Source organism: Necator americanus, chromosome IV (assembly GCF_031761385.1).
Source record: "Necator americanus strain Aroian chromosome IV, whole genome shotgun sequence".
Taxonomy (NCBI): Eukaryota; Metazoa; Nematoda; class Chromadorea; order Rhabditida; family Ancylostomatidae; genus Necator; species Necator americanus.
Window position 1 is genome coordinate 10537760 of NC_087374.1, and position 11245 is coordinate 10549004.

Sequence of the window (11245 nt, forward strand, 5' to 3'; positions counted from 1 at the left end):
GACAGATAAGACAGCAGGTGTATATTCGGAAAGTATAAATTGATCGTGGTTCTACTTCTCGATCGATAAATCAAAATTAACTTATCGAAATAACTAAACTCTCAATTAATAAATCTAATTAAATAAACTAAACTATTGAATCTAAAATTATGAATGTTCTGAAGCTTCAAATTGTTTGAACTGAAACAAAAAAAGTCATAGCGTATTGAACTTGATTTGCATATAATTACAATCACAGACGAATATACATATTTCTCATGAAAATTTCTTATTTTCTCGAATACTGTAGATTACTGGATGGGTTGTACGCAGTTAGTAAGAGTTTCTGCTGTGACTGCACGACGCTTCGTTCGAATCCGATCTTGTCTCAACCAAGTTATTGATCCCTCCGGGGTCGATAAATTGTTACCAGACTTGTCTGGGAGGATAAAAACACTGACCTGATCATTAGCTTCCGCCTGCAAGTCATTGTATAGGCCAGTTACACGTTCGTAAACCTCAAACGATTCTGAATTGAAGTGAACGTGGGGGCGCATCCCTAGCGGATTGATTGACGCCAGACATTTTTTACTCTTTACTCTGAAGTACTAGTTTGTCTAACATGCGACTGGCCACATTATTTTTTATCTCTGCGAGAGACCATGGTCTTAGCGAAATGTATTGGCCGCGCCGAAGCTCTATTCCCTGATTAGGAGGCCGTGTGCCGGTTATCGGGGTTTTAACGACACAAATTTTGTGAATACAATTTTCCACCAATCTAACGCAGTGTCCTAGGGATCTTCCGTTAATTACGACGATATAAATTAATATAGAAATCAACGCTGCATATGTAGTGTATGGAAAAAATGATAATTCATGAATTTCACTAATCTCATAAGAAAGTGCCAAAGTTTTGCATGTCAACAAATATGCGGTGGTGCCCTGTCGCGAAAAAAGTCGGGAAAACATGTATTTATTTTAAAAAAAATTAGCTCTACTACTATTGTTGTTCTCAATTTAATGGCATCATCCCACGAATCTGAGGTGGTATGGATTTCAGGTGGAGTACTCGTATACGGGATCGTAGATTAAGGAGAGGGGGGAAGGTGATTTCGTCCATTTCTGTCTAATTGCCGTAAAAAGCGGCCGGACGATGAGCTTCGAGCGTTCCGGCGCGCTATTTTCTACAACGAGTTCGATTGAAGCGCGCCAGCCTTGTGCACGTGCGCATCTTCCGGGCCGTTTTTTTGCGCCAATTAGCAAGAAATGGACGGAATCACCCGCCTTTCCACAATCTACTATCCCGCATACGAATACTCCACCTAACATGTGTACCACCTCAAATTCGTGGGGTGATGCCTTTAACTGACTAAAATGCACCTGAAACAATTGTGGTGCAACGCTTTGAAGCTTTAAGAAAAAGAATGTTCTTACAAACACAGAAGTTCAACAGTTTTTCTAGGTTGTCGCTTGTCTGAACTACACGAAATGCCCTCTAAAAATGTTCGTAAAACCACATTCTAAGAACTATCCGTTTGAGTGCGGAAAACTTGATCAAAATTGATTGGAAAAAACGTTTCTTCAATTTTTTTCCGCAAAAGTCTGGAAGACGACGTTTTCATCGGAATATATATCTCATGTTAACGTGTGACATGAAATAATGAAAAGATTCTACTTAATTCTGGAAAAACCCATCGCATGGCAGTATTGTGGAGTTGAAAGAACCATTTAGCGAAGTTATTTTTTTCGTGTTTTCGCCTGGTTCTAATTCGAAGCGTCGAATAAAATCGATTTGTGGAAGTAAGTTCGGAAGTCATCGGCTCAAATCCTTCCGAGTGGCTTTTTTTTCAAAAATTTGTGTTCTTTGCTACAAAAATACCAGAATTTTTTTTAATTAAAATTTAAAAAAAAGCTAAATACAAACCTATGCATATATAGATACTGCAGAGCACTATTTATTCGTGAAATATCAATATGGTCCTCAAGGGCAGAAACATCTTAGAGATTCCAAATTATAAATATTGTTGACTATTTCACCTAAAACTCTGGTGTGCAGCGTGTTTACTTCCTTACATTCTATTTCTTCAAACCTTCTAAAGGACAAATGATAAGGTTAACAATCCCTATGGACGCGACCTTTCCGTACAACCTTGCAATGACTTTGCAAGGCTGTTCGATGTATCAATTCAGTGATTTTATCTCCCAGGCAAGTTTAGTAACAATTTATCGACCACGAAGGGATCAGGGACTTGGTTTACACTAGGGCGGTTCCGAACCTTCGACCGATTTTCCAGCCATATAAAGCAGAGTCTCTTACCGACTACACTACACAGCCTTTAAACCTGATATCAGCTTTCATAAAGGCAGCACACCACAAAACTGACTGTGTTGGCATCTTTCCGAAAATCAAGAGAAGATATGGTTAGGGTTGTGGATCACGAGTGCGAGCGTTATTCCTTCTTGTATTGTACTAGAGAAAGACGAGAAAGACTAGGGAAATGGCCTTGTCAGTCGAATTTCCCTACGATGCACCTGACCACTTACCTGCCAGCAACGGGCACAGAAAGTGTCTCAACCCCCGAGCAAATGCCGCAGGTATCCCTGCGCACGCAAACGTGAGGTTTTGTTAGGGCTTTGCACAAAATTCGAACAACATCGCCATTTTATAATTTACCATTGCAAGAAATTTGAGAAGAAGTTATCATTGAAATTTTTACAATTTTAGGACAGATGTTTTCTTGATGTTGCCAATCAGAAATATCCGTATCCGCTCTGTATTATGAGGCTATTTTTGTGCCGATACTGTTCGGAAGGGAAAAAACTTGCAATTTGAACACCAATATCTTCCTACGATTTTTCACTGTCCTAATTACTGACTGCGTCAACCTCTTCTATTCCTCTGAGCTCACAATGAAAAGGTAAACGTTTCGGTCAATGAACCTCTTGGTTCAGTTGCACTAATTACAAAGTGATCACTCATATGTTTTTTATTAATTTCACTTATACAAAGGATAAAGGATATAGTGTACGGCGTTGATCAATCCCTACGGGGTTTGGCCTACGCGTTCAACTTCAACCAGGACTTCCAGTTTGAGGTTTATGAATGACAAATACAATGACTTGCTGGGGCTATCCGATGTGCAAGTCAGCGTTTTTGTCCTCCAAGACAGGTCTGGTGCCAATTTATCGATTTCGGAAAGATGAAATGCTTGGTTTGCACTATGACGGATTCGATCCTCCGATCGATTGTAGCCACAGCGGAACCTCTTACCGACTGCGCTACACCGCCCCTCCACTTATATATGTGCCATTAATTCACTGTAATAGTGTACATATGTAGCAATTACGGTGTCTGATTAAACTCTCAGCAACTGCGCTATGCTTGCCCTTAATCTTGAAAAGCAAATTGTTAAAAACATATTATTGTTTACCAAATCCTAAGAGCACCTTAGATTTTGCATTTAAAAAAACCACAGACTTTACAATATATCCAGCCTTGGAACCGAACTGATCCTCCCCATTTTGCGAAGCGGAACCATCAAAAAAAGAATGGAAAGTGGCAGACTATCACTCCTGTGCTGAAGAATTTCCAAAGAAAAGGAAAAGAAAGAGTTGAAGATTTGAATTTACCTGACGAAGATTGAAGAGAGAGGATGCTATGGGAAAACAAGAGGTGACTGGAATGAAAAAGGAGTGACCTCGTTTTGTGAACGCCAAAATGATGTAAGAGGAGACAATAGTTCTTCAAATTTTATGCAGAAGAACAAAAAGAATTTTGAAATTTTACGTATACATATTTGTTACCGGTAGCACTACGCTAACAACGAAAGGAGCTCCTTTTTTTGGAGGAATAAATAGAAGATCCCTCAAGTCAGATTACAGTAGTGTCTTCAATGTAAATGAGGAACAAAACCAAGAATGATCTTATACAAAATTATTTCTATTATATTATAGTGTTGCAATACAATATTTAACAAAATATAAATAATTTCCTTTTGATATCTGAAATATTTTTGTAATAATTGTTTACTATGACCCAAGAGAGTTCACTATGCATTCTCACTCAAATATAGGGATAAGTAACCATGAATAAAATGTTTACGGTAGAAAACAAGATTTCCGTTGTCTGCGTAGGCAAAACACTAAAATGGGTGAAAACTGCGAGTTTACTCAGCACAGTGGCCGGGAGTTATAATCATTGCATGCAAACACCAATCTACCAATGTTATTTAGAATCGTGTGAGATTGGTGGAACACAGTTTTCGCGAATCATTTCTCACGGTACCTTCTTCCCAATAAAAGAGATTCGAGGTTTCCATTTTTTTTTCTCTATCCAACTTTCAAATCCTAAAAGTTTTCTGACAGTAGCTTGAAAGGTAGAACTTTTTATCTGAACATTCCTTTGTTGGTTCTCATTTCTTGTTTTCTACTCATCTTTTTTCCCCAAAATCCTTTCGCGGCTACAAACACGTGACAAATTAATTTTGTGGTGAGACAGAGTTGTTTTCATAACCTATAACATAACTGTTTTGAAAATAGATACACATTTCAGAGCAGGTTGTTTTTTTTTTACTTATTTTGCACTAATAAGCGGCGGGTGTGGCGCAGTCGGTTAGAGGTCCGTTGTGGCCATACGGTCGAGGGTTCGAAACCGCCGGGGTCGATAAATTGATACCAGACTTGTCTGGGAGGATAAAAACACTGATTTGATCATCGGCTGGCCCCCGCAAGTCATTGTATAGGCCAACACGCGTTCCAAAACCACAACGATTACGAATTCCAGTAAAACGCGTTGACGCATCCCAAGTGGATTGATACGCCAGTGACTCTATCCTTCATCCTTTATTTTGCACCAATAATTATCCTTCTTTTTCTAATTGGGCGAGGATGTTGTGACATCTCGAATCCACTAGACTGTACTAAACGGTTGAACTTATAAGGAATGACGCAAATATTCCAAGATAAAATTTTGTATAATTGACGGCAAAGGATAAGGATAGATAAAGTGAACGAAGTTGATCAATCCCTATGAAAATGCGCTCCCACGTTCACTTCAATTCAGGATCGTTTGAAGTTTATGAACGAGTAACTGGCCCATACAATGACTTGCGGGGCTAGCCGATGTGTGAAGTCAGTGTTTTTATCTTCCCAGACAAGTTTGGTACCAATTTATCAAAGCTGGATGAATGAAAGGCTTGGTGAGCCCTAGGGAGGATTCAAACACCCGATAGCCACAGCGGAACCTCTTACCGCCTGCGCTACACCCGCCAACTTTCGACCAAAAAAAAAGAGTGATTTGAACAAAAATAAGATCTCTGCAGAGTCATGGATTTCTTTCATTCTCCTCTTAAAAACTGTTTTCAATAACTGATAATACTCTATTTGATGGTACTATTATTAATGTGCTGAAGTTGAACGTTTCACACTGAACTTGTATCTTTAAGATTTTCTGCTTAACGTATTGTGTCAAACTAAGTTGCGCAAAGCATTCCTTGGTTCTCTTTAGGAAAGCGATGACTCTGAACTACCATCGATCCATAGCGACCTCAAAACCATGGACATTTCTGAAGCTGCTGTTCGTGTGGAAGGCAAGCATATGGAAAGCGGTGTACTTGGAATTGCTCTCCTTCCTAATCGTTTACGGTATTATTTCCGCTGTCTACCGAGCCGCTCTTAGCTCTTCACAGCAGAAGTAAGTACTAGCGATGATTATAAACCCCGATAGTATTTTTAGTACAGGAGTTTCGAAGCAGTCGTCCGTTTCTTTGACAATCGATTGTACTATATTCCAATGGAATTGGTTCTGGGATTTTTCTGCACACAAGCGTTTAATAGGTGGACGAAGCAGGTGGAGAGTTTGGGATACGTTGACAGGTATATTAACATCCTAGAAGATCGTTTGCATAGTCATTGTCAACCCCACCAAACCGCCTTAGCGACGGCTATAGCCCAAATTTCATGTATCTTCTAAGACCAAGTTCTGCTCCCGTGTTTTAGGGTCCCGACCTAAGTAGGTTCACATCACACCTTAGTTGCTTTAACCCGCACCTTACTATTTACGGTCTAATCCAGAGGAAGACCGATTCCTACCGCTTCCCATCCAGGACCGTCAAAATACACTACGCCGAAATCCAAGCCACTAGTATCGAAATATACTGCATATTAATAGTCCACGACTTCGACTATCCTTGAACCTAGGCGTATTGAATACGTAGCTTTTGATTGATTTGCCTAAAGCTGTAGCCAAGATTGATATTGATCTTTCCTTATTAACTGATAGCTAACGTATCGGCACCATCGCCTTCATCAGAGCCTGGAAAAATCAAAGCCATCAGTAATTAATTCGCTCAAATGCCTTATTACCTACAGAAAACACACAAATGGTAGGTAAACTCAAACAGCAAGAAATCGGCTAATGCTTACCTCATTTGCTGAGTCTGGAAACGTAACAGACCACCACGCACCACAACCATAGGTGACGAAGGTTTTTTATAGGGACCTGACGGCCTACGTAGATCAAAACCCACATGAGATTGTGACTATTTCGTTTCTGATCGCAATGCGCTCATCCTTTCTGTTCATTCTTGGACTTCCGGCGGTTATCTAAAATGCCTCTAGTTTTCAGCACGCTGCGAGTCTGTCTATGGCCCTTATAAAAGATGTTGTCCTTTGAGTTTGCCTATCGTTCAAATGTTTTCTGTAGAGTGATGAGGCACTTAAAGGTATCACACTACGAATCTAAGGTGGTGCGGATTTCAGGTGGAGTATTCGTATACGGCATAGTAGATTATGGAGAGGGGGGTGATTCCGTCCATTTCTTCGGCAAAAACGGCCCGGAAGATGCGGCGCGCGCAAGGCTGGCGCGCTCCAGTCGAACTCCTTGTAGAAAATAGTGCGCCAGAACGCCTGCCGCCGTATCTTCCGGGCCGTTTTTTACGGCAATTAGGAAGAAATGGACGGAATCACCCCGCTGTGCGTAGTCTCCCATCCCGTGTACAAATACCCCACCTGAAATCCGTACCACCTCAGATTCGTGGAGTGATGCCTTTAAACTACGATCAGAACGTCCTTTTAGCGTTGCATTGATGACAGCCTTATATCTCCGAGGAAATGATGAACAAGCGAGGATCTACCGAAGAAGTATTGTTCGTTACTGTGAGCTAATACAGGTAAGTCCGTAGTCAGTAGTAGGGTTTTTTATCTCAACAAGCAGATCTGCTTTCGTTATATGGAAAGAGGAAATAGTCTTGGTTCCAACAAACGAACAGCGCTAAGGAGATTTCCCGCAAACTAACAAATCCTGACATTTGCGAATATGGGAGATGACGATGTATATGCTGTTGTCACGCAAATATCAATGTAGGGATGGATGTGATAAACACTGGAACAATTTCAGTTTTTCTAGAAAGTGGGTGCTGTGAAGTAACAAATAGTGAATAGTGGAATACAGCGTCTTGTGGGAGGAATTATTGTCTAAGTAGTGTATGTGACAGAATTGTTTTCAATCGATACAGAAGAAAAAAAAACATTGGCGACCTCATGCTTGGCCTAATTGTGCAAATGCACCACATTTCCCATGCTTTCGATGTGTGTGCGTCGCGTCCACAACGAACGGGGGAGGCAGCCCTTTGGTTGTCCCCGCGCCACAGAAGCTCTCGCAGTTGTGGCAAGATGTTAGGTGACTCGTAGAGGGATTCAATGCGACAAGGCTATTTCATACCGCTTTTCTGTAAAATTAGGTGAAATTGAGATCGCAATCATATTCCTGAACTACACACCTAACCCAATCTATTATCATCTCTATCTAACCAACCCTAAATTCTAAGAACCTCCACTTTGTGGTATCCTGCTCTTAAACACACAGTATCATAATATTGGCATAGTACTGTAAGTTAAAGGCATTACCCCACGAATCTGGGATGGTACGAGTTTCAGGCGAGTAATGCCTATACGTGGTCGTAAATTGTGGGCAAGACGGCGATTCCGTTCATCTTTTCCTGTATCAGTGTAAACGGGCGACCGGAACGCTGTTCCTTACGACGTCCTCTATTGCAACGCGCCACTCTTGCGCCCGCCCCTTCCTGCGATTCGTCGAAAATCTATTCGGTCAAACAAAAACGCTCCGACAGGCAATTCATTTCATTCGACGAATCGCAGGCAGGGGCGAGGCGCAAAGGTGGCTCGCTGAAATAGAGGACGGTGTAAGGAACCGCATCCCAAAGCCGCCTGTTTACAGTGATGCAGGGAGAGATGAGTGGAACCATTTCTGTATTCATAATCTACGACCCGGTATAGGTGTACTCAAACGGAAATCCATACTACGCCAGATTCGTGGTGTGATCCCTTTAAACGATTTTTTTTCTTTTTTTCATCCAGGTACTTGTGTTCCGTGACATCAGCATGCGAGTACGACGCAGATTTCCAACGTTGGACACTGTTGTTGCTGCAGGTAGAAAGAGAACTAATACTAATTTCTGATGTTTATAGGGATGAAACAATAACTCAGGTTTTATGATGCCTCACGAAAAGGAACTTTTCGAGTCATACAACGACAAGTTAAGCAGTAGCAGTTCAAAATACTGGATTCCAGCCAACTGGGCATTTGCAATAACACAGCAGGCATGGGAAGAAGGCAATATTGAGAGCCCTTACTATAGAGTCGTACTTCAGGAGGTATTGATAAGAACTGTCATCCAGGCACATTTAAAGGCAGCGTATCACGAAGCTGACGTGGTGCGGAAACCACAAGGAAGCCATAGAGTTCGGATTGTAGATTACGGTACCTAGCGTTTTTTCCGCACAATATCCCTCACAGTAGTAGCAAACAGCGCGGAGGACTGCGTAGTTCTTTCTTACGAGGTAGATTAGAACGCACCACTCTTTTGGACGCGCGGCGTCAACGAGCTACCGGATGAAGATCAATGATACCTCCTTACGCTCAAGTAAAATCAATGATTAGGCTGCTGGGGGGGGGGGGGGGGCGGAGCGTGTGCAAGGGAAGTGTTCTAACGTATCTCGTAGGAAAAAACGTTGTTTCCAGACCGTTTTTTAACGACGATTAGGGGGCCACGCTTGGTTCCGTAATCTACAACTTCTCGACCTCTACGGGTTCCCTGTAGTTTCAACGCTACGTTAATTTCGCGATATGTTGTTTTTAAGTCATGTCGTCATGCAGCCTTTCCCAGGAAATCAAGCAATTTCGCACTAAGTTGGCGTGGGTGTTCAATTACGACTGGGTACCTCTTCCTCTCATATATCCTCAGGTGTGTCAGTGACATGAAACAAAAACAACTGAGTGTGTTCTTGAAATTGTTAATTAATTCAGGTCATTTGTTTGGTTGTTCACTTCTATTTTATTGTATGTTTATTGTCACGTCAAACCATTATTTCGGATCACGTGATGAAAGGCGAGGTGTGTTACATTTTCGCAGTTTTTTTTTCCCAGTTCATTAGACAGCGAAAGAAATCTTCCGTAAATAGATGGTACCAAATACCTCACTTCTCGCTATTGTTGTAATGTTCAAGAATATTTTTTTTTCAATTTCAGATAGACACCTATTCCCCAGTTATGACTTCACTACAATTCGTATTCTACATGGGATGGTTGAAAGTAATAGAAGCTCTTCTGAATCCGTATGGAGAAGATGATGACGACTTTGAGACAAATTTTCTAATCGATAGAAATATAGCGGTAATGGTGCATTATTTAGAAAGCAAAGTGGCGATAATACATTTTTTTGAAAATCCATCTAAAAACCCATCTAAAAAATCTCCTATCTCCAAGGCATCAAGTCAAGATTGACTGAGATTGATTTGTATTTATATGCATCCTACCTGTTTATGTTGTGCTTTATTATGTACTTTGAATGTATTATTGTATTTTCAACCGCAGAAGAAATTTCTTCGCTTTTGGACGCAATGACTTTCTTAACCTCGCGTTTATTCTCTTAAAATTCCGAAATACAACATATTCTCACAAATGTTTCTTTTTTTTTACCGAAAACAATATTGTTTCCCCTCCTCGTTTCCATTGGAAAAGAACAATTAGATATTTAGGTGGGCATGTCAATTGTTGACCAGGGTTACGATCGTCCTCCAGAGGTTCGCCGCGATCCATTCTGGGAAGAGATACAGCCTCTCTATTCCGAGGAAACATCACGTACTCGCAACCATCTACCGCGAGGATCTGTCAGTCACATAAGGTAGTTCATTTCATTATTTTTCAAAAAAAAAACCTCAGAAAAAAAATCATACAAGTTTATGGTGGGAGGTATAACTAACCATTCTGAGTTAATAATGGTTTTAGACTAGCGAGTTCTACCAAGGAAGTCAAAATGATGCCACACAAACATGCCACAAGCGCGAATACTTCACCATTATCGCCACCAACACGAAAAGTCACAAACGTCACAGTGAAAGAGTGAGTGGCACAGGAGCTCATCCATGAAATTTAGTGTCAATCGCCAATTCGCACTATTTTAGGGAAGAACGTGATCCTTCATCGGTGTTTCAGTGGCCGCAGTTCATTGCTACCAAGTGAAAAAAAATCCACTCTCACATCTAAAAATAGTGAGCTCTGTTGATAGTCTCAGTGGAACCATCTGTAGAACCATCTGGAGAAAAAAGTCGAAATAGTGATTCCAGAACTCAGTGACAAAGCAGCATCGCTGACCAACTTTTTCGTATTTTGGAAAAGCAGCGGTAGCAAGAGGATCATCAAAATCGTTTCCGAGGAGGAGCATAACTGTTACTATTGTTACAGATGTATATGAGAATGCTTTTTGAAATGAAGAAATACATTTCTAGCAGTGACATACTATTTAGCGCTGAGTTCTCTCGTGTATATGTTGTGTTAGTTTGATGAGTCTGTCTTTGGTAGAAGTTGACAAAGCGATGACTTCATTAAGCTCCATAAAGCTCTCCTTTTTCAGAAGTACGAAAGTTCGACTTTCCTTGAATCTTGGCATAGAGATTTCAACTTGTTGATAGTCGAATTTAAGCAACAGCCAAGATTGTTAACAAAATTTATTACGGCTAACGTTTCGGCGTTGTCGCCTTCGTCAGAGCCTGGAAAGTAAGAACATTTGCAGGTCAGGGGATTGGCAATGGGACAAAGACTAGCTCCCACACTAGCCATTGCATTCATGTCCAAAATAGAACAACCCATTCTGGAACGGAAACCTTTCCTGTATTGCCGTTATATTGATGACTGTTGCATTATATGCCCCACTCAAGACGACATGGACACTTGTTTCGAGCTTCTAAA

General features: G+C 40.9%; 1 protein-coding gene across 2 annotated transcripts; it reads left to right on the top strand.

Moving 5' to 3' along the window:
• Positions 1–5165: 5165 nt before the first annotated feature.
• On the top strand, positions 5166–10519 carry RB195_000864 (uncharacterized protein; the record flags this gene model as incomplete). 2 transcript variants are annotated; one of them, XM_064197401.1, is made up of 10 exons in its annotated part: positions 5493–5671; positions 7055–7148; positions 8356–8428; positions 8486–8652; positions 9165–9242; positions 9305–9391; positions 9527–9670; positions 10036–10181; positions 10286–10399; positions 10462–10519. In XM_064197401.1, the coding sequence occupies 10 exons, from the start codon at positions 5493–5495 to the stop codon at positions 10517–10519; spliced, it is 1140 nt and encodes a 379-aa protein (XP_064053283.1). The 2 variants fall into 2 exon arrangements, with proteins under 2 accessions (XP_064053282.1, XP_064053283.1); XM_064197402.1 differs by lacking the exons at positions 9165–9242; positions 9305–9391 and adding an exon at positions 5166–5177 and having other exon boundaries at positions 5486–5622.
• Between the last annotated feature and the right edge of the window lie 726 nt (positions 10520–11245).